The 24,950-nt window shown below is 40.1% G+C and overlaps 1 protein-coding gene across 1 annotated transcript in view; it reads left to right on the top strand.

The window, feature by feature from the left end:
- The window catches only part of ror1 (receptor tyrosine kinase-like orphan receptor 1), a 110,699-nt gene that overhangs the window by 80,213 nt on the left and 5,536 nt on the right, over positions 1 to 24,950 (top strand). The window contains 5 exon segments of the mRNA XM_063892322.1: positions 17,329 to 17,456; positions 18,466 to 18,783; positions 19,259 to 19,504; positions 19,725 to 19,945; positions 22,442 to 22,621. Of these exon segments, the coding sequence (XP_063748392.1) occupies positions 17,329 to 17,456; positions 18,466 to 18,783; positions 19,259 to 19,504; positions 19,725 to 19,945; positions 22,442 to 22,621 (1,093 nt within the window).

The following is a 24,950-nucleotide window of genomic DNA, read 5'->3' on the forward strand; positions in this document are numbered from 1 at the left end:
TTTTTAGAAGACTAATCAGTAAATAGGATATGATTTAAATGTTAACAAACTCATGTCATTCATTTCTCTTTAGGGCAATAATGTGACACTCATCTGCTTCCAGGGCAATATTAAATTATTATAATTTATAGTCAAGTTGATAAACTGAAATCTGAGTCTGCCTCTAAAGCCTGAAATGAGCAGTATAGAAAAATGAAGCACATCTGTCTCTCCTTGTTGGTTTTTTTTCTATATAACTTTTTATAGTCGAGTAATTAGTTGCAAGCTGTTTGAATGTACAGTAAAACCAACCACAGTCCTAATCTCTTTACATGCACATCAAATTAAATAGGGTAAGGAGGGTAGCAAATGAAACCAAATGATACAAAATGTTTTAAAGAATTATCCATAAGTGCTTTCCACTTTAATATTATCATGTTCTTGGCAAAAGCGCAACTGCTGCCCAAATTAAAATGTAGTTTGAGTCTGTTGAACACACTTCGAACCTTCCCTGTTCGTTTGATTCTCACAGGATCAAAGGAGTTGAGCTGAATGATTTTCCCAAATGACATTATGGCAAGGCTTGCTGCCATGTTCCATCAAAACTGCTGGCACATGGTGGATATCAGACACTTACTAAATCCACTCTCTCACTGAGACGACTGCATACACATACGCACACATTTGAGCTCAAGCTCATGCTCCGTTTCAGACATCTGTTTCTACCATTCCTATGTTTACATGTTTATGATTTTTGGACACTGTGACAACACTGGAAAAAACTAAAATGGAAAGAAATATAGATTAGAAAATGGAAGGTTTGTTTTTGGCTTAATCACATGTTGTCGTAAGAGTTTTTGAGGACGACAATGTGAGGCTGGCATGATCATCATGAGGGTTTTGTAATCCAATTTCACTCACAACAGAGGAATGATTTTGCAGCAATCTGATAAGAGAAACAAATCCATCTCGATATTTTGAAGCCTGTATGTGCTTGTATAAAGTACTTTTTTGAAATAAATAAGGGTTTTGTTCTTGCCAAATGATGATGGTGCATTTTAAGTTAATTTCCAGGCTATAAAAATGTATAAATGTCTTCAAAGGCTTTACTGTTATATTCTTTAATTGGAATTAGTGCCATGAAAATTCACATGATGATGATATTCATGAATTTCTGTGCAAGGCAAATACTTTGTCTGATTTTCCTTCTGAGTGAATTACATTTTTAGGACTCCTACAATCTAAACATCTCAAAGATTCCAACTCATTGAGGTACAGCTTTCCCAGACGACACGCCACATTACACTTTGGAAGTTTGAATAAATTAAGTTCTCCCTGTGTTTTTTTTCCCTGTAACCTTGTGAAGGGAAGTGTTGAGCTGAAGACTAGCATGCAATCGTGAGTCTCATTTCAGTCATTACAGACTTCATTTAAACGGACAGGGGCCTCCTTTGACAGCTGCAGAGCTGCGGTGGTGGTGGGCTGATTATTGCTGCTGCTCATCATTAGTGCCACGGCAAACTTATTAACTGTAAAGTAAGGTGGCAGGCCGTCAATAAGACAAGGTCACGTAATGATGACATGTGATGACCTGTAAGTGCTTACCTCATTCTGCAGCTGTTCAAACGTCACGACTTCTGGTCTTTCTCGTCTCGTCGGAACGTTTTTGGAAAGACATCTGGTCCAAAAGCTTGTCAGTTCAAGTGAAATTTACTTTTTTTTGTAACTTGCCCTTGCCTCTATCTTGTCTGTATTCAACAGAGTGTTACAGAGAGCCCAGTGGCTTCCATTTTCTTGGGCCAAATTAGCCTCAAATATTACTTACAAACTTGAGGGAAGATTTTTTGCCACCCACCTTGTTGAAGCTGAACATAACATGAACTTCATGTCCCCAGTGTTGTCTTTGCTTCGGTCTGATTTCCATCCTCTATGCTGGGCTTAAGTATACACTCTGTGGTGTGCGGGACATAACTGTGCGTGTGTGCGTGGGTGCGTGCGTGCGTGTGTGCACTGACAGTTAGATGGTTTAATGTAAGATTCAGGCAACTGCCAATGTGGCTGCCTTAGACCAGAGCAGGAAGACATGAGGTTGAGAACAGGACAGATAGTAGCACATTCAAATAATTAATTTGCCCTTAAGCTCAGGCCTTTTTAGATTTCTTAGTTTAAGTCTGAAGTTATTCATAACACATTTTTAAGATATTAAGAATGTCAGAGCAAATCTTAAGCCAAGTTAGAAGTTGTCATTAGCATACTGTACATTTAGATCAAAGTATTTCAGGACTTGGATTATTGAAATAACATTTTTCCTTTCAAATTATTTACAAATTCATAGTTTTGACACTATTGAGACACATTCCTTTCAATATGGAGTCCATATAATTTAAAGTGTTAGGTGAGCAGCTATGTAATGCTTTTCTGTTGCTTAATTTTAGTTGTTCCTGGATTTTGTATTAAAAATACAAAACTTGAAATCAAAAACACCTTAGTCAAGTCCAATGTAAAGGAATCATTTTACATTTTGGGTGATAGCAGAGCGTTATATATATGTGTAGCTGAGACCAGCAGCAGGTTATCATATTTTATGATAAAAACAGAGAAACATGCTCAGTCTACTCTACAGGTAGGTACATATTTATACAGACACCTCTTAAGATCGCAGTTTAACACGTTATACCTCATTTGTCGAATCAACATAAAAATAAAAATGGTAAAATTACACTTTGTGGTTTGGCTGTTACTTTTTATATGAGCTGTTCCTTTTAAAGTCGCATGGAAGTCTCAAGTTTTCTTTTTGTGACTGATTCAAATCCAAGTCTCATATTTATAAATCAGTTTATTTTCTTATACGAAGTTCATCAGAATGCCACAGTTCTAAGTAACTAAGAAAAAGATCCCTGCATCGCCTCTATTTTGCGTTCATTCCCCCCCTCCATATTTCCCCTTCCCTTCCTCTCCTCCACTCCTTGGAGATGTTTTAATAGAGCCAGAATAAACAGAGGGTGAGGGGAAAAAGTCTCGCCTGCCAAAATTAGACCCCCAACTTTATGCGCCTCTCTCTGTGCATGCTACACTTCCTTCATTTGTAAAAAAAAAAGAGATGGAGATGGCGGGAGAGTGAAGGGAGTGAAAGAAAAACAGTGTTAGCAGTGGAGGAGGAGGATGGTACCATTAACTCCCAGGTTCCATGTTGTTCTTTGATTCCCTGCGTCTGCATGATTGGCGGCGTTCAGGTGCGATTAGCTGAGTTAGCCAACGGGAGGTTTAGCTCAGAGCAGAAGCAGGAAATAACTCCTGACCGAGGCCTGCACGCACACTGCAAACCTCAAGCCAAAAACAAAACAATACAATTAATCAATAGGATTAATTCATCAGATGCATTAGGAAGGCAGAAGCTGAACTTCAAATTACTTTTATTAGTTCTTTCAGATTTCTTTTTTTTCTTTTTGTATGCTACAGCTATTTTAATAATTGGTGTTAATAACACTAAATCAATAACAGAGTTGCCTTATTAACATAAGTAATATATTTATGTGAAAATGTTTTCCGAGCTGACACTTTTTTTATTTAATCAATATAAGTCATGATAACATTTTTGTAGCACTTCGGGTACAGGTTGGGGGGTTTCTCAAGCATGACAGATGGCTTGTGGGTTGTGAAAAGCCTTTTTGAGTTTACATTTAGCATCATGTCTATTATTAAAGCAGCTTTAATAAATGTTTTTATTATAACATGGGTAAAAATACTGTGCAATGTGACGTTCCCCCGTCAGCTCAAAGGAGCTTTAACATCTTTCAGCTCATTGCTTTCCTTTAAAGGTTCACAATTTCACTCTTCTGGTTCAGTCTTACCGCTCTTATAGATCCATTTTAGACCGCACCAAACTGCTGTTTCCAGCATAAAAGCCCTGATAGAGCCACTTTCCAGCACCAGATGGATAAAGTTAGCAACTAGCTGGGAAACATAGTGAGGCAATTAGCAGCTAACCTCAGGAGTGGGTAGAAACAGGAGCAGAGCTAAAAGTCAGTAAATATTGGACTTGCGTTCATTTGGTGGCCAGAAACACAACAATTTCTTGTAGGATTTCCAAGATTCTACTTAACTGACTTTCTGATAATATGCATTTTACTCAGCGATAAACAGTCTATATGCAACACACAGCCTCTGTCTGTGTTTACAATAGAGGGGTTTTCACCCTGTTTGAAAAGATTAATACCACTGCACCCTGGCTGTCAAGGCTGTTTAAATGACTCAAAACTTTCCCCACCACTTTTCTCTCAGCACTGGCAAAGAAAGCTATTACAAAAATAGCTGCTGTCTTTTTTCTTCTTTTTTTCACTTCCACCAAGCCTCTCGGTATTGGACAATCAGAAGGAAAGGTTTAACAAAGAACAGATTTAGGATTCATTTTTATTCAGTCAGTGGTTTACTTTTCTGCTTCTTGCTCCCCCCCCCCTTTTTTTTTTTTAGGAATGGTGATTGACAGTATTTGGTGAAAGATGTACTCGAATATGAAAATAACTTCGATTTAAACGTTAAGTCCAACAATCACACATCCATGAAAGTTATGAAAGTTCCATTATGGTTCAAGTCAACATGTATAGCTACATCCACAACTACACTAAGACCTCCATTTCCACTTTTGTACGTTTTCATTACTTTGTCAGTACACATCTTAGATATTAGGTGTAATTACAAGACTTGGTGTGATTAATCTAATCAGGTTTGTTTAACCGTAATACTGTGTAAACAAACATACAGTATAACTTTTCCTGATCTTGTGTGTGGCAATAAACCCTCTGTAATTGGCCAGCTGAGAACACACTTGGATTAAATTGACCTCAGAGCAGGCAGTACGGGCCTCATGGTGCCCCTGCTGCCAGCAGCCCACCGGCAATCCAATTAGACATGAGAAGCATCAAAGAGTTAAAAACAAAGGAGTAATTTAACAGTGTAGCGACAGGACTGTAGCGTGTGTCTCACCTACAGCAGTGCATGGGTTGATTGACAAATTAGTGTAAGGAAGTAGTTTCCAAAATGTGTAATGGCTTGACGATGTCGGCTTAATCTTGAAGCTTGCTCATGCTTGTTCAAAGGTATTAGGCGCTAAAATATGTGTGTACAGTAATCAAAACAGATTTATTGATATCCTGAAACATCTTTCTCTTCTCCTCTCCACTCCAGCTGTTGTGAAAGGCTTGTACTTATCATGTCTGTGCGATTAGCATCTGATTTATTAAGAGGTCAGGTAATTACACATCAGTGCTTTTTACTGTAGGTGTGTTCAGTGAGTGCAGGAGGATAAAAGGATGCCGGCAAGGAGTTTTATCAAGCAAACATCAGCAAAGTACCCAAAATCCTCATTAAGGGAGGGACAACATGCCGAAGCACCCACTTAAGCTGCAATTAAGCTCTTATCTAGGATAATTATTTAGAGACTTTATTGCAGAAATTTTGCTCTCAGCTTTATCAGTCTCTCAAGCTAAACAACAATGTGACTCTACGGCATGAATGCAAATTGCCGCTAGGTGAATGTCTGTCTTATAATTAATGAGATTGACACAGTGCATTATCTTTTCGATGGAAATTTGAGTTTAATGAGGACCCAGGCACAACTCCATGTCTGCTCTTGTTCTCTGTCAACATATAACATCAGTCGTTGATGACATTGTTTGCGTGTGTTATTGTTTTAATTCATCAGTCCAGTTCCCATGCAGTCTTTTTTTGTGGTGCCTTCACCTTTTTATCTGCGGTCTTATTTCGATTTTTCGACCTCTAACTACAGCCCTTTTAACATAGCTACACCTTAAAACCACATGCTATTTGAAGTTTCTGCACAAAATGGCATGTTGTCAATTCACAAGAATTCAATTATTATATTTTCTCCAATGGTTCCAGGATCGCTCTCTATAGATGTAATTCAATTTTTAACAATAAAGGAAATATGCTCAATCCAGTTTTTTGTCCAAAGCTGGATGAGAACCACAATGATACAAATTTGAGAAGTGACTGCACCTGGTCGATAGCTAATCTGGCGCACAACTGCTATCGAGAAGTAGCTTCTTTAAAGATGCGTGTAGATGTGGTTACTCTTGGCCAGAGCCCTGTTAAGTTATTTTACCGTTTTCCAGTTGCTTTTAATTTAAGCCAAGCTAACTGGCTGCCAACTGTAGCTTCATATTTACCATAATACGCCCCTCACTAGTTGTACGATCTGAAATGAGGCACAAAAGTTTAGATAAAAAGCTAAACAGAATCAGCACTTTAGAAGTATTCCCCTCTGCCACCCTGCTGGCCTTAGCCTACAGTATGTGTTGTTTTTGGTCACAATAGGCTTAACTCAGACTGTGCACTGTATTGTGAAGCTTTGGATTTTGGTTTCACTTCTCCTCACCTCAGTGCCAGTGTCAACACCGCTGTGGTTCTTAGAAGCTGGCCAGGATTGATGATGATTAGAATCATTGCCTCTATTCAGACTGAGGGGATGACAGGCCCACTCAATTTTTGGATGCACTCCTTTGCCACATACTGATCCACTTCAGCACCTCCACATCAGACCTACGCAGGATTTTTTGCTTCACTTATTTCAATTTGCAGATCCGTTTAAAAAAAATACATTTGTTTCACTCTGGAGGTATTTCAGACAATGTCCTGACCTGCCAACAAAAGGCTCTGCAATCTCTCAACCAAGAGCTGTTGCAGTTTTCCCAAATAGCGTCCTGTTAACTGCCAAACATGAAAAATTGATTTAACTTGTACTGGAAAGAGGTCAAAAAGGATATAAGTTCAATGTTTTACATTAATTAGTACACAAGTAAAAACAAAATATGGCCTACTGAGACTTTCTTCACCTCTGTCCTCGATTCCTTTGCCCGACTGTAGTAGACAGGGGCTGTCTCTGTCTCAGAAGACACATATGCACACTGGCAGTTCTACATAAAACACAGTCAAAGAACTGCACACACAGTTACTCTTACAAACCCTATCTCCCACACGTGTTTAGTTAAGCCCTCTGTGGGTCTTAATTGCCGTCTTGTTGTGGATTCTTTTTAGGGCAGTGCTGATTGATTGGGGATCAGGGCCCTAATATGGCTCATCGGGGACAGGCCCTTTGACATGGCCTGGTCCCAGGGTGAGGGCACTGTTTGAAACCAGAGCTCCCACCACAGCCCCCTTCCACAAGCCTGAATGCCTCTCTACTAAATGCTGCCCAGGTCAGGGGGCTCCACACACACACAGGCAGATGCATGTGAACACACACACGTGGGAATTGTCAAGATGTGTAGCCAGCTTAAACCATTAAAGCAATTTACATTATTAGCCGTTAGTATAGGTGTTATTCTGTTTTTACACACCTTACTGCACATGCAAGTTTCATGCACATCTCATTATGAACAAGGCTTTTACACTCCGCTTGGACAGGCCCTACTTCCTGTTTCCTGTTTCCCAGAATTTCCTGTGTCAGTCTGTTGGTGATCCTTCTGGCAGGTCTGGTCAAGGTCAGGTCTGGTAAGAAAGTTGTGTGTGTTCTTTTTTTTTTTTGTGAATCACAGTTTTTCCCTGAGGGTTATGAGGCCTAGAAGGAGGTTGTGGGGTTTCCCTGAACTTTGCCCCAAACCTACCATGAACACACATAACACACACTCCTACAAAGAAAAGAAACACGCATACATGCAGACAAGTATGCAAAGAAAGTGTTCTTTCTTTGCCCTTAGCAGTGGTGTTGAGTGTGTATGAGAGACAGGCACAGTGTATTTCAAGGTATAAATAGAGGCTTTTGTTTGTAGTTTCAGCAAGCCATGATCCAGAGGATAATTTTTAGAGCTCAACATGATCAATACAGTTACATGTAACTGTGAGATTTTTCCTCAAGGAAGTTCTGTCAAAGGATGGTTTATTAATCAGTATTTTATTAATTGTACCTGGCGCCTACCAAATTGCCTGCAAACTGAATGACTAGAAGACTTTGAGTGTTAGGATGAAGCAACACTTCTACCTCCTTTTTTAGAGAAGATTTTACCAGCAGGACAAACATAGGCAACTTTTCCTTAGCTAATTCACTTGAGTGCTGCTGTACTTCATTATATTATATGCTCCAGTGTCAACAGGATTATAAACTGTGTTTCTTGTTGTTAACCCTTTTGACATATCTATTAGCCTCTGTGGAATTGAGCCAAAATGGCCTGAAAGTGAACTGTGAGGATCAGAATCTCGGGCTGCCAGTAGTCCTTAACAGCAAATAACTCCCCGTACATCCCCGTATTCACTCCCATGTTCTGCTCACCAATATTTTATTTTATAAAGATTTCATATGCAAAAATATGAGTTGTTGGTGTAACCTGAATTGGTCCCTTATGGCCCTCTTGGTCAGCCAGCCAGACGACAGATCAAACAATGGAGAAGGAAAGTGAGAAAAAGGAGGTGGTTTGTGTTGTATATTTCATACTTGAATATCATTTTTGGAATTGTTTCTCCACTTTTACAAAAGAAAGTACTACAAGCTTCAAAATAAATAATGTTCAAGTTAAAAAAATTACACATAAAAAATTAAACAAGAGGAGTTTTTTGAAAGGTCAAAGGTCAATATTTAACTACTTCACCAGGCTGATATAATGATGACGTATTACTTTTATACTGTATTTTGCAGTCATCCTTCCTCTGTGTTTCTTTTCTCTAGCCTCAATCAATTTAGGGAAGAGTCTAGGCAGGAAGTTCTTAACACACATACAGAGGAGCGGATATTACATAAACAACATACTTGTGGACCATGTTGTAAATATGAACGACAACTCTTAAGAGTGTGTGTCAGGCCCTAGTGCCAACTGAATAATGTGCTAGTTAATCCCCTTTGTTTGAAGAGTGCAGGAGCCTTTAAATTATCTTTTATGAGGAGATCTGGAGCCATATCGTCTAGAGACTGTTTTGAAAAAGCAGGACTATTTAGTGAGTTCCACTATTAAGTCATTCTTTAATGAAGTGTTGTGATTTACCTTACTGCTGTGCCCACAATCCCTTTCCTTGGCAGTTTAAGCTTCACCAACGCTTTTTTTTATTTGTTCCCCACAATCCCCAGGACCATCAGACAACATGCCTAACTCTGAATGTTCAGTGTGGGTTTAATGTGTAGGCAGAGAAAGAAATAATTGTAGTGATGCATATAGCAGACATAGAGGTTTTCCAGCCAAAAATAAATACTAACTAGTGTATAAGTAGGTCTTAAGTAGTCATCAGTAATTTTTGCAGTTGCATTGTATTTAGGTATAATGAGAAGACTGTCGGATGAATTCTCGAGTGCAAAGAAAGTAAATCATTTGTCAAAAAGGAAAATTGTAGCATTTGGACAAAGACATTCAAAGCATATTTCCCACTTAGGTTGTACTGTATCTATAAAGTTGGATATCCTTCAAAAATACTTAAGCCCTTTTATGTTTGTTTTGTATGTCCTACAGACACCTTTGACGGCAGTGTGTGTAAAGAGGGATTATTTATGGGCTCCAACGTGCGACAGTGTTTTCCTTGCCCATAATATACACCTTTAGTGACTGTTAATCACTCTCATCAAGGATTATTCCACGGTCTTGAGGAAGCCGCTTGTGTTCAAACGTGTGTATTCTTGTTCCTAAAGCACCGTCAGTAGCCAGTCAGCCAAGACATGTGTCCTCCTGTCTTTTTTAAGTGTCTGCCTTTGTGTGTTCGGATTGGGATCTGTGATCATGGCAATAAGCTGTCGTAAATCATGCGGGAAAAAGTATATGTGTGTGTGGGGGGTTACATGCTGTCTAAATCACAGAAGTAGCTTCGCTCTCGGCTATCTCTTTTTCATGTTCTTTCTTTTGTGCTTTCTCTTCTTTTCCTGTTATTATTATTTCCACATGGATGTTTCAGGGCAGCCTGGAGTCAATTTGAGGAATTCTAAATTTGAAAAACCAAAGACAGAACATTTTTACAGCCATTAATATGGAAACAAAGCATGAAGTTTGTCAAACTGCTGCAGGGAAGATTTTTTTTTCTTTTAAAACAGATCACAAACCACCGTAATACTTATTTGTAAGATCAAGTTGGATCTTCCTGGTTGAAAAATTATGTATTTGATTGGTACAAGTTGTTGGGTCTTCATGTTGTTTTTAGGATACAGTTCTTTAAAGCCGTACATACACACACTTCATTGTTCACCAACAGTCACAGTTGATGCCTATAGCCCCTACTGTTTCCAGTCCTCAGCTTCCTGCTTTTTACTCAATAATCCCTCAATCTCTTACGTTTTCTCACAAATTTACCTTTTCTCACCCTTCTCTATCACACATATCAACTTTCCTTTTCTTGTTTATGTTATGTTTCCCTACCTTCTTTCTCTGTTCATGTTATTTGTTTTTGGGAATCTCTACACGCCAGTTAATACTCAAATAAAACCTTCTCACCCTCCTCCTCTAATTCACCTCCCCAGTAATGGGTTTCACTTTGTAACCCCTGTGCTCCATGTGTTTGTGTGTGTATGTGTCTGTCTAAACACCACTGGGTTTATGTTAGGTTTTAGAAGACATATTGCCCTGCTATCCTGCTAATTGACAGGCTGATTGACACCCTGACTCCCAAAACTTTCCCCCCATTTGGACCTCTGATACCCTGCAGTCCTCCGGGGAAGTGATGTCACCAGTACAAAAGCATTGTGAGGAGTGAGGGGATTGATGTAAGGTCCTTCCCTGCTTGTCGGATCACCATGTATGCGTTATCCCTGTTATTAAAAGTTGTTGGTAGCATTCATAGTCCTGAAAGACGTGGTCTTACAGCAGCTTTATGTGGGAAGTGTTCTGTGGATCGTAGATAATATCATCCCTTAAATACCATTTAGTGAAATGTTGACATGAAAACATTTTTACTTTCTATCTCAGATCAAGAGTAGTTCAACCATAGGTAGTTACATAAAAGCATAGGGAGTGACTGTTTGAACCAACCAGCGCCGGCTGCGTCCTTTTTGGGAAAATCCCTCAGACTCATTGTAAGTGATGTAGAAACGATTTCTTCTTGAAAATATATACAAGAAGTGTTTGTTTAGCATAAGCAGCGATAGCCACCATGACTGTATGCCATGTTTAGGCTGGTTATGGCTTTGCATATAAAAGTTCAGCCCTTCATTAATTTCAAAGAAGCAAATCCTGAGGAGGTCCACCTGCAAAAAACACAGGGTCGTCCTTCAAAAAATGTGAACCTCTTTTATAATGTTAAAACCAATGTCGATTGTCTGGGAACTTAGAGAACTTGGACTTTGAGACATACGTCTTCTAAAAACCATGTTCATCAGCAGTAGCACTCTCCTTCCTCACTTAATAAAAATAATTCATTGTAATAATAACCTTTGATGTAGTTGTAACATCCAGTCTCATGGTAGAATCAGCACTGATGTGTTGTGTAGAGTGGAGAGGCATTTCTAATCAGCCTTCTTAAACGTCTAACATAAACTTGTCTTCTCTCAAAGTCTTTGGTCTTGTTATCCGTAGCTAAAGTAACATTCACATATCGGTGAAGTAATTTTTTTACCTGAACAAAGTAAAACACGTCATACACAGGAAGTTAGGAAGATTTAGCTTTACTGGAAATGAAATACAAATATGTTATTTAAGAGAAAAACCTACCAACCCAATTCCACCCATCATGTGCTCTCAACATCTCTTATGTCTCTTCTTGTTTACTTCCTCTTTCGCTACGCTCTGAATCATTCGTCCTCTCCTCTGACAGAAGCCTCTGTTGTTGCCGTCAGTGAGCAGCAGTAACACGAGGACCCAGGAGAGCTCGTTCTTTCTTCTTTGTATCCTAATAAAGCCCCCCTCCCTCGCTGTTCTTCCCTCGCGGTCACAGGCCACTGGCAGCCACAGACCCCAGTCAACCTTTGCTTCTGGGAGCCATTCGCACCATGTCAGTGGAGAGATCATTAGACACTGCAGTCATACATGCGTTCTAAAACTGTCCTATGTTAAGTAAGTTACCAGTATAAAGAGTTCAACAAATCAATGGCTGCCAAACATTCATTGTTGGCTGTTGCAAAACATCAGTATATATTTCACCAACATTGCAACCATTAAAGCATTATAATTTGATGGTTGTTTTTGTAATCGTACACAGCCTGAATAATGCTAAATAGATTTTATTTCCGCATCTTCTTTCTATGAAATATAGTCCCTCGAGAACAGCGACCACAGGATCGTCCATTGTTTTCTCCCCCTCAACTCATGTCAATCTGCTCCTTTCCAAGCCCACATTTGTCTTTGATTTTTTGTTGGAACCCTCCCTTTTAAATACACCCAAACGTCTAATCCTAACACCATTCCCAGGTTTACAAACTCTCCCTGAAAAAGCAGTGCAGCATCGATTTGAGTTCCTGAGCTTAAGAACATATTCAATTTAAAATAATAAACAAATGCCTTGTGATAGCATTCAAATAAATCTATAAATAAGACCTAATAAGACTAGCAAAGAAGTATTCCAGTTGTTTTGCTCATTTTTAGCTGATATACATTTTATTCATTTCAATGAAGTACTATTTTCCAGGTCCTGGCAATATGTTAATGAGGAATCCTTAAAAACCATAATAAAAAATCACAAGTTTCATGCACAAAATAGTACAGTACATATGTACCCAACCATTTTTAGTTGAGGAGCTAACCGGTAGAGTCCATCACACATATGCATATAGTTATTTAAGTAATTTAAGGGTTTGTATGTTTTAAAAAGATAATGCATAAAGCACAAGCTGAGGGGGCATCCCCAGTCAGGATCCAGCTGTGGCCCCACGCTGCTGGCAGCTCATCCCCTTTTCACTCAGCACCCTCAGCAGCTCCAGCAACAAAACCCTGAAATCTAACATGTCATCAGGATCCTCCCCTCGCCTCCTTACCCTCAAAATCTCATCGTTGTAAACCCCCTCCAACAAATAGCGTTGAGTTTCACATCCCCTCGACTCTAAAAATCAACATAAATCTGTCATCCTAGCCCACAGCTTCTTGATGAGAAATACCCAAGTTTATGTGTAGACGGCCTAAAGACTTGTTCCATAATCAAAACATGAAGCAAAGTATAGACCAAAAATGCAGTCAGTTTATTCTGGAATAAACATAGCATGTGCTTAAGTGTTTTTTAAGGTTTATATATATATATATATATATATATATATATATATATATATATAGTTTAAAATAGTGTTCATGTATCCTTTCTGTTGGTGCCTTGCAGATATATTTCCATAAATATCTAGTAACAACCAGAGTCAAAGGAAACTTTAAGATTTATATTTGTTTAATGTTTGTGTGGATGTTAGCAGTTCAACCATGTTATCTATTTTCCCATTTTTCCTTTATTTAAATAATCAAATCAGGAAGACTTGAATTAAAGTTCCACATTACAAAACTTTTAATCACTATTTCTGCTGGCTTGCTCACATCTTTCCAAACCAGCAGGCATTGAGAGGGTCTCCAGCACCGGAGCTGCTGTCTGTCTTTCACCATTCTGTTACCGCCCAGGTGTGAATGTATGCAACCATATGGATGTGAATCACTGTGGTGCTGGAAAAAGAGCTTGGCTGCTAAGCAAGCGCTTTCATGAATAAATAATGAGGTTGGAACATTTTTAATTTTACCATGGCTCAATCTCCTCAATGCCTTGTTTAGGTTCTGTGGTGAGGCTCGCCTTTCTGTTTAGATCTGGGTTATATATCGGGTCTTTGAGAGAAAAGCCTCTCCTTGTAATTACCTATTATAAAACATTACACAGAGGGCCCGTGGCGTTGGTGTGTAAAATAAAAGGCCTGAACAGCCATCCACTGTTTACACAAATAGCAACCGCACTTGGCTCTCCCTGCTTGGGATAGCTTACACACACTCTGACACACAAACACAGAAAAACAAATGGATACACAAGGGCTCAAAGTACAAAAGAAAGATTTTTGGAAATACCTCAGATGTCTCACAGCGATTAGGGTGTTGTGAATTTGTCTCTCTTACCCGGTTCTTTCTTTAGATATAAGTCATTCCTGCTGCACTGGACAGGATACAGACACTTTTACATGCCTCTCAGGCACAGCTTTCAATCCAAATCGCCTTGAAAGAAAGAATTTAAAATATAGAAAGCAGTGCAGAGGGATTTGGGATTTGGGCTGAGCTGGTACAGTTGAGGCTGTTTGGACTGGCCAGAGTTGTAATTTGCCTGCGGGGATCTGGCTGCATTGTGGTGGATTGTCTGCTCTCCCTTGTCATTTACTTGTCTGTGTGTGGCTTGATGTTAGTGAGGATGTGTGTGTCCACCATCCTCTGTGACGCACAACCAAACTAAACTCTCTCTCTGCTGCCTGGACACATTCCAGCCTCACTTTGGATCCTTGTGTGTTTTTTCTCTCATGCTCTAAGCTCAATTTTCATATTCTGGTTCTGATAAAGAAGGCGAGCTCTGTTCTGGGGAGTCCTCTGGACACTGTTGGAGTGGTATGACAGGAGAATGGCAGCCAAGTCATCATCTCTGCTTAACAACATGTTCCAGCCCCCTCCAAGACACCCTGTCTGCACTGTTCAGCTCCTAAGCGACAGGCTGCTGCACCCGCGGTGTCTCACCGAGACATACCGCAGGTCCTTCCTCCCTGCAGGGTCAGACTGTACAATCACCATAGCCCCTGACAGACCCCCACACACATATAAAGCAACAAGACGATAACACCCCTGTTGCGCTATACTACTTTAATGCAATTTATATAAACGTAAATATATATACTGCTTCATAATTATTAATTATTAATTATTAATTTCAACTTCTGTAATAAATCTATAAATACATTTGCAATATATTCTACCACCTTTAATACTATCATCTGGCTGCTATTTACAACTTTAAAAATGCTACGCTTGCTGATACTGGTACTGGATGTGTTCATTGTAAATTCTTGATTGTGTAATTGAAACTTTTATCTTTAATATTTGATGCATGCTTCTTAATTAATATTATTCTTTATTTGGCTCTTTAATTGCTTTAACAATGTAAATTTCCCCTTTGTGGGACAAATAAAGTTATTCTGTTTCTGATGACATTCAGAATGGTTAAAGCCCAATCAATCATCAATTCCCCAATATTTCAACACATTTTCACAATGGTAGCTTTTTATTATCAGGCTCTCTTCGTACAGCTTTAATGCCAGACTTGATTTTCACATAAACAGATGGAGCTCTTTGCCAAAGGAAAATATCAGAAGGTATAGCCGTTTGTGAGTTTGTGGCTTGATGAAGGGGTGCTAAGCTGTCTGCAGGAACACCGCAACATGAAGTCATTATTACTGATTTCCACATTTTAGTAGGAAATTACACATTTCATGGATGAAATCTGCTATAACCTGTATTAAGCTTAAACTGTAATGTTACCATATCTCTGTGGAATCGGCAGTATGCAGACCACTATTAAATTGTGTGTGTGTGTGTGTGTGTGTGTGTGTGTGTGTGTGTGTGTGTGTGTGTGTGTGTGTGTGTGTGTGTGTGTGTGTGTGTGTGTGTGTGTGTGTGTGTGTGTGTGTGTGTGTGTGTGTGTGTGTGTGTGTGTGTGTGTGTGTGTGTGTGTGTGTGTGTGTGTGTGTTCACGTCTGGAAAGCCCATTTAGATCTGTACAGACGGGGGGCACAGGGAGAGAGCTGACCTTGGCCCTTCAGTCACTTAACACTCCTCAGAGAGAAGGAACCTAATGACCCCAGACTCACACCAAACTTAACACACTCTTGGCATTACCAAGGTTATGTTTTATCAGTGTGTGCACAAAAGGATGTTTGTTCGTGTGTGTGTGTGTGTGTGCACATGTATGTCACCTTGTTTCAGTTGCATCTTTAAAGCTGTGCATCTATAAAACTCTTGAAGTGCTGTTTTTATTTTGTGGCATAATTAGTGTAATTTGCATGCTGTTACATCCCTCGTAAACGTACCTGAATCTTGTCAACAACAGCAGCCTAACATGGTGGGATGATAATGCAGCATCAAGCCTATGAGGCTCTACTTAACAGCTAAATGCAAAGTAAAAAGAAGAGATGTGTTTTTTGCAAAATGGGATCAGAAAAGTATTGTGTAAATTAAGTAAGGAGAATATTGATCACTTAATTTCAAGTAGCTAAACAAAGTTGTACAAAAAATGCAGTCATATTTAAAATCATAGTCTGAGAGTCCAAGAATATGGAGAGTATTTTAGAATCATTACTCTGAAGACAGCTAACAACCACTTTATATTTTGAATGTATAACGTTTTTCCCAAAATGTCACTGGAGTGCTTCTGTTTGCCATTCCTGCAGGCTAGTGTCGTAAACATGAGGATGTACTTTTAATCAGCCAATAGCTATAATATGGTTCTCTTGTGCCTGGTTTTTGTGTGAGTGTGTGTAGTGGCATCATGCACTCCCTTGTATGTTGTGGTTATGCCTGGATATAAAGTCTCCATATGGCACAATTTAAATCCCATGACACAGTGATCTCACACTGAGCGAAGCGCCTGCTAGTCAGCATGTGGTTTCTGTGTGCGTGCGTGCGTGTGTGTGTGTGTGTGTGTGTGTGTGTGTGTGTGTGTGTGTGTGTGTGTGTGTGTGTGTGTGTGTGTGTGTGTGTGTGTGTGTGTGTGTGTGTGTGTGTGTGTGTGTGTGTGTGTGTGTGTGTGTGTGTGTGTGTGTGTGTGTGTGTGTGTGTGTTTGTGTGCGTGTGTGTGTAAGGGAAGAGGGTATTTATGGCATAAAAACAGTGAGAGATCGATCGCAAGATCTTGGAGTGACATGTAGAAATGTAAAAATTGACTGACAATTACAAAAAATCCAGTGTAACCAAAGTAAGTTAAAGTTGTGAAAACATGATCATCAACACCCACACAAGCCCCACCACCCTCTCTCTTTCTTTCTCTGTCTGCATGTGTTTCCGATTAGGGCTCACAATGATATCTCTCTGCCATCAACAAGAATAAATTCAACAATAATAATTCCTAATGTGGTTTACATCTATGCTGCGAATATAGTGTGCTATGGCCCGCCCTAACCCCATCATGCGAATATGGTGTGTGTGTTTGTTAGTTTCAATTCCTCCCTTAGACTTGAATGTGATTTGTCTTTAGCAAAGCAAAGGAAGATCTCCTTCTTGGTTTAGGACCAGCAATGAGAATCAGCCTTTTTCTTTTCACTGAAGTGCAACTAGTGGTTTTCATGCATTATTCAAATATATAGTGTCCTCTAGTGGGATGTCTATGTATTGCAGCATGTTTAGAAGTCCTTTTGCTTCACAAAATGTAAGTATTTTAACTAATTGTGATATCTATAAACAATATTTAAATGATCTCTCTTCACCTTTCTGTATATCTCAGGGATGATTTTGATGAAGAGGGATTCTGCCAGCCTTACAGAGGTATAGCCTGTGCCCGCTTTATAGGTAACCGCAGCATCTTCGTCGACTCGTTGCAGATGCAGGGAGAGATCGAGACACAGATCACAGGTGAGAAACATCCGCCTTGTAAAGTCGGTTCAACTAACTTCATTGTAAATAAAATCTATTTTGCCTAGAGTCTCTTCCTCAATACTTTTTGTGTTAGTGCAACTTAAAACTAAATGTTCTTTTTCTGAAGTTTTACTCAAATAATCACAACTTGCACCTTAGTAAAGCTGCCTTCATTGCAGACACTAAATCAATGAAGACAGTCTGCGAATGAAGACTGTTTAGAAGTTAACCTTAATTAATCCTGTATGCTGTAGGAGAAAAACAGGACGTCACTTTGGAGTTCAAAGGAAGTTCAACCGGGTCAGGCTCTGTCTGGAGTCCAAATGTTCCCCAAACTGTTTCATTCCTGTCTGTATTTTTGTTTTGTGTGTTTGTGTGCACATGTCCTCAGAGGTCAGTTTTATTTGTGCGTTATTGATTACATCCGTACAGCTGCATCTCAGGGACTCTAATCTGAAACTTCAAGGACCAGCGATAATTAAAACGTATGACACCAAAGGGTCCTAATAAGCATAGAGGAAGTTTGTTAATCATACCCAGAACATCCGCATTCTGTAGATGTTTACCATCTTAAATATAATATATGTTCACTGATCTTCATTTTATTCTAACATCATGGGCTATAGCCACGTGTGGATAACGTCCAACTTTAGTTGTACACTTTTTAATCGCATGTCTTTTCCTTCAACCCCCCCTAGTGCTGCTTTACTGATAATCACAACCACAGGGAAGCAGATGTTTGCAATAACCATACAGAACGACTATGAATCATACATTTACTGCTGCAGCTTTTATTGTCAGTCTTCCTCTTTGATCGTTCATGTGTTTAGGTGCTCAAGAGACCCTTTTTTTATTAATGTAGGAAAGAATCAATAAAAATATTGTTTTAATTAATATTTTTTATTTTTGGAAATGTCAATTATGGACTTATGATTGTGTTGTTTAAAATAAGTATGCGAGTGCTTTTGTTTTATTCTGTAAACGACTCTCTCTCCCCTCTTTACAGCGGCCTTCACCATGATCGGGACATCCAACCATTTGTCTGATCGTTGCTCTCAGTTTGCTATCCCGTCTCTTTGCCACTTTGCCTTCCCGACATGTGACCGCAGCACTGGAACCGACAAACCCCGGGACCTTTGTAAAGACGAGTGTGAGATCCTGGAGAACGACTTGTGTAAGACAGAGTACATTATCGCCCGCTCTAACCCCATCATCCTGAAGAGACTGAAACTACCTAACTGTGAGGACCTGGCCGCCTTCGACAGCCCAGAGGCCGGCAACTGTCTTAGGATCGGCATCCCCATGGCCGAGCCCATAAACAAGAGTAAGACATGTTCTCCTTATTATTATGTAACTAGAAAACTTCACTGTGGCCGCTATTGTAACTGCTTACAGGAGTTGTTTTAAAACGTATTATTACATATTGACGAGTCCAAGTATGCTCAGTACCAACTGTAATGGTAGAATGGGGTATATTTTAATGGTTTAAAAAACTAATGCTTTAGACCAAAGACTCTCTCAGAAGTTTTTTTTTCCGCTTAAATTAAAAAAGCTCAATGCACTCTGACATACAGCTCTTGTTCAGATAATGACTAGCGATCAGCTTTTTGTTGGTTTCCATGTTATTGTTTTTACATGTAATATGCTGTGTGTGTATCTTTGAAAGAAAATATTGATGACTAAATGTAAGGGCAGGGGTTGATTGAGGCTTCTCAAGCACAGGGCTCATGATCAGCCAGCCCAAATAAAGTTTAATTAGGGAGACCCAGTCACTTAAACCACGCCTTTCCCTCGCCCAGATCACAAGTGTTACAACAACAGCGGGGCGGACTACAGAGGGACTGTCAGTATGACAAAGTCAGGCCGTCAGTGTCAGCCGTGGAACTCGCAGTATCCTCACAGCCACACCTATCTGGCCGTCCGCTACGCCGAGCTCAACGGAGGACACTCGTACTGCCGTAACCCTGGGAACAAACTGGAGGCCCCCTGGTGCTTCACGCTGGACGAAGGGGTCCGCCTGGAGATGTGTGACATACCCGTCTGTGGTGAGAGACTAGAATATGTTTAAATATGTACTAATGAGATTCGAAATATGCAAAGCCATTTTTTCTTAATATGAAAAGTGTATTTTGACAGTATTTGGCAGTGATTTATACAAAAGTGATGTCAAAGATTTTTTTAATACATTAAATTGCCCAGTCATACAATAGGCCATACATATTTTACTAATCCTCACCCTTTCTCTCTTTATTTTCCTCCATATAGACCATAAAGACAAGTCTGGCAGCAGCGGCGGCAACATGGAGATCTTGTACATCCTGGTTCCCAGTGTGGCGATCCCCTTAGCCATCGCCTTGCTATTCTTCTTTATATGCGTGTGCCGCAACAACCAGAAGGCCCCCAGTCCTCCGGCCCCTCGCCAACCCAAACCTGTCCGAGGACAAAACGTAGAGATGTCCATGCTCACAACGGCATACAAACCGAAGGTACAGCCATTACAAGACATGAAACTGATGGTGCTGCAGAGTTTTCCATCCCCATTTTCTTTATATGCTCTCCCCTCTCCAAGAATGTTTTTATAACACTGAAAAAAAATACTTCAATTACCAAATTATAATATTATACAAGTCTCTCAGTTGCTTTTCTGTCACATTTCCTGAACATATCAGAGGTTTAAACTTGAATCTTACCATCATCATCCAGTCCAGCATGCCCTGATAATTGAAAAACACAAGTACTGGTAAAAATACACTTTATTTACACCCTCAGCACTTTAAGAGTCTCCTATGGTGTGTCAAGTTCAGTTCTCTTTGGCTGACTCTGTCTCTTTAAGTCATGAAAGCAGACTAAGGAACGAGTCAAAACACTGGCACAGCCCCTCTGTGTGTGTACTGGGACACGTCCCAACATGCTGAGGTTACTGGTGTGTGTGTGTGTGTGTGTGTGTGTGTGTGTGTGTGTGTGTGTGTGTGTGTGTGTGTGTGTGTGTGTGTGTGTGTGTGTGTGTGTGTGTGTGTGTGTGTGTGTGTGTGTGTGGTGTGTGTGTGTGTGTGTGTGTGTGTGTGTGTGTGTGTGTGTGTGTGTGTGTGTGTGTGTGCGTGTGCGTGTGTGTGCGTGTGTGTAAATGACCTGTCCCAGGCAAAGCTTCAGATCTCTATCATCAGAGCTCAGCAGGTCCAGGAATGTTCAGCTGCAGCTCCTTTCCTCTCTGTTTATTTCTCTCCCACTGTCTCTTTTTCCCATTCTCACTTCATCCATCTCTCTTTGTTGCTCTATTTCTGTCTCTCCCTCCATGGCTTTACCTTAGGACCTCTCTTTCATCCTTCACTCTCTCCTTCATCCCCTCCCTCAGTCACGGAACCTCTGTGTAATGCAGATCCTAGATCCCCGCTCTGCCAGCCAACACGTAGCTCACATTAGGAACTGTATCATTTTCCTTTCAAGGTTGGACACTCAGTCATATCCTTTATTTATCTTTTTCCACATAATTGTGTGGTGGTTGGATGGAGAATCTAGACAGCATGTCTGTTTGTGCAATACAGAGTTGATGCTCAAGGTAATGCATATAATATTACCATCAACAGCTGTAGAAAGAACCACCAGATATCACACAAGTGTCAGAAGCCATTAATATCTGTGGTTTATTTATTTTTTTGCAATGGAACACATGTTTCCCAGCCCTAAAAAGGCAGTCTCTCCTCGCTGTGTTTAGATGAGGGCCTCGTATCTGCAAAGAGTCAAGGCTACGAGAGATGAAAGAAAGTTTTTCAGGGTGACAACCATGCAGTTATGGAATTATACAGTCAATTTCAAATGTTCTTCATGGACAACTAGGGTCTGATATATGGTTCACACATATTAGATCACATTACCATCCATATCAGGATTTCAAAGCAGAAGAAAATCTGTTATGTAGGTGCCGTCCTCACCAGTTTTTCAAGCCTATTCATTTAGTCTGGGTGTCTAACCTCAGGTCGTAACCTTAAAACTCAATTGTATATAGATTGAATTGAATTTCTTCCCTTTTAAAACCTTTTCTATGGATTGTGAAAATCTTTAATTGCCAAGTTGACTTTCTCTCTTCCCTCCCCCTTTTATCAAGAACCTTGTTTTGGGTAAGGCTGCTACCCAGCAAACTTTGCAGCAGGGTCACCCAGGGGCCATTCCCCCGTGACAATCCATTTAGACACACAATAAACACACACACACACAAACTTGCGGTGGTGTGAGGAGGATCTGAGGGTTTGGGTTTGGGGAGGAAAAGACGGGGTGAAACAAACCCATAACTAAAAACATCTGTGTCTCTCATAACATCTGCAGGGCCCTCTCACTCTTACACACACACACACACTGCTCACCGAGGAATTTCATTATCCATCGTAGAGTTCCTGGCATTTTTAAATCTCTGCCAACTTTGCCTCCTGAACACTCACACACACACACACACACACACACACACACACACACACACACAAGATCACCTGGACACCTGAACAAAAGACTAAAATGTCCCACTCTAAAACACATTACAGCTTTCTTTCTTTCTGCAGCTGACTCACAGCTGTACTGGCAAGATGATTAATTGCTTAGCCTTTCTAAAAGCTGCTGACCTGTCAGTTAAATTACATTTTTAACCTGAAACGTTTTGCCAGATTTCACAATCTTCCCACAATGCTTTCCAGAAACTCAAGGGGGAGTCGTTAGTAGCTGGCGTAATGGATTGAGTTTTAAATGACAAATATGAACTCTCTGGGTTATACTTTACTTTTTTTACATCTCAAAGATATATTTAATGTTTTATTAGGCAGCTTGCCTGCATTCAATTAAGGAGCACTAATGTAAACATCATGTCAACAGCTCAATTTTTCACACAAGGATAATGGTGGGAAAGAGTACAAAGAAAATAATTATAATATTTTTACTGTCACATCTCTTTTCCCACTGTTCTAACTTTTTTCCACCCCCTGTTCTTCTCTCTGCAGAGTAAGGCCAAAGAACTTCCCCTTTCGGCTGTGCGTTTCATGGAGGAGCTCGGAGAGGGATCTCTAGGGAAAATCTACAAGGGTCACTTGTATCTGCCGGGCATGGACCAGGCACACCTTGTGGCCATAAAAACCCTGAAGGATGTCTCCAATGCCCAACAGTGGGCCGACTTCCAGCAGGTATGGAGTAGATCTCCACTCAAGCTTTGAAAAATAGCTCAAACATTTACACATGCATATTATTGTGGATGCAATTATCAACTACAGTGGGGCAAAAAAGTATTTAGTCAGCCACCAATTGTGCAAGTTCTCCCATTTAAAAAGATGAGAGAGGCCTGTATTTTTTTATCATAGGTATACCTCAACTATGAGAGACAAAATGAGAAAAAAAATCCTGAAAATCACATTGTAGGATTTTTAATGAATTTATTTTCAAATTATTGTGGAAAATAAGTATTTGGTCAATAACAAAAGTTCATCTCAATACTTTGTTATATACCCTTTGTTGGCAATGACAGAGGTCAAACGTTTTCTGTAAGTCTTCACAAGGTTTTCACACACTGTTGCTGGTATTTTGGCCCATTCCTCCATGCAGATCTCCTCTAAAGCAGTGATGTTTTGGGGCTGTCGCTGGGCAACACGGACTTTCAACTCCCTCCAAAGATTTTCTATGGGGTTGAGATCTGGAGACTGGCTAGGCCACTCCAGGACCTTGAAATGCTTCTTACGAAGCCACTCCTTTGTTGCCCTGGCGGTGTGTTTGGGATCATTGTCATGCTGAAAGACCCAGCCACGCTTCATCTTCAGTGCCCTTGCTGATGGAAGGAGGTTTTCACTCAAAATCTCACGATACATGGCCCCATTCATTCTTTCCTTTACACGGATCAGTCGTCCTGGTCCCTTTGCAGAAAAACAGCCCCAAAGCATGATGTTTCCACCCCCATGCTTCACAGTAGGTATGGTGTTCTTTGGATGCAACTCTGCATTCTTTCTCCTCCAAACACGACGAGTTGAGTTTTTACCAAAAAGTTCTATTTTGGTTTCATCTGACCATATGACATTCTCCCAATCCTCTTCTGGATCATCCAAATGCCCTCTAGCAAACTTCAGACGGGCCTGGACATGTACTGGCTTAAGCAGGGGGACACGTCTGGAACTGCAGGATTTAAGTCCCTGGCGGCGTAGTGTGTTACTGATGGTAGCCTCTGTTACTTTGGTCCCAGCTCTCTGCAAGTCATTCACTAGGTCCCCCCGTGTGGTTCTGGGATTTTTGCTCACCGTTCTTGTGATCATTTTGACTCCATGGGGTGAGATCTTGCGTGGAGCCCCAGATCGAGGGAGATTAGCAGTGGTCTTGTATGTCTTCCATTTTCTAATATTTGCTCCCAAAGTTGATTTCTTCACACCAAGCTGCTTACCTATTGCAGATTCAGTTTTCCCAGCCTGGTGCAGGTCTACAATTTTGTCTCTGGTCTCCTTTGACAGCTCTTTGGTCTTGGCCATATTGGAGTTTGGAGTATGACTGTTTGAGGTTGTGGACAGGTGTCTTTTATACTGATAACGAGTTCAAAAAGGTGCCATTAATACAGGTAACGAGTGGAGGACAGAGGAGCCTCTTAAAGAAGAAGTTACAGGTCTGTGAGAGCCAGAAATCTTGCTTGTTTGTAGGTGACCAAATACTTATTTTACTGAGGAATTTACCAATTAATTCATTAAAAATCCTACAATGTGATTTCCTGGATTGTTTCCCCCATTCTGTCTCTCATAGTTGAAGTGTACCTATGATGAAAATTACAGGCTTCTCTCATCTTTTTAAATGGGAGAACTTGCACAATTGGTTGCTGACTAAATACTTTTTTGCCCCACTGTATGTGTGACCTGTTAAGCAATTGTGTGTGGATGTGGTACAAAAATAATCTACAGTTTTTAGAATATGTGGGACTACTACCCTGTAGAAAGATCTCTCATCCCACAAGATTTGAAGCATGACTTGTTGTATTTCCACATAAGGTAAACATGGTGGGTGGTGGCCGACTAAAAAAGACTTTTAACGCTTGAAATAGTTGCAAAAATAAATTGGTGGCCATCTGGATGGATTTAGAGTTATAGATTGGATTTAAAAGATTGCTTGTGAAAACATAATTCTCCCTTTCCATTCTTAAAAAGTGAGTGAAACCTGAACTGTCAACATTAAATTACAACATTCAAAATATGTCTTTTGAGTTTGAAAAACTCCAACAAACCTCTTAAGGACATATTTAAGGCCTCAAAAAGAAAACTTAAGCTTGAGTATCAATTTATGTTGTCATGCTCCCATGAGCATGTACATTCTATTATTTTATTTTTTTATATATACTGCCCGGCCAAAAAAAAGGTCACAAGCCTGTAGGGGGCAGTGCTATGATCTGGGGTTGCTGCAGTTGGTCTGGTCTAGGTTCAGCAATGTTATGTGCCCAAAGAATGAGGTCAGCTGACTACCTGAATATACTGAATGACCAGGTTATTCCTT

Source organism: Eleginops maclovinus, chromosome 9, assembly GCF_036324505.1.
Source record: "Eleginops maclovinus isolate JMC-PN-2008 ecotype Puerto Natales chromosome 9, JC_Emac_rtc_rv5, whole genome shotgun sequence".
NCBI lineage: Eukaryota > Metazoa > Chordata > Actinopteri > Perciformes > Eleginopidae > Eleginops > Eleginops maclovinus.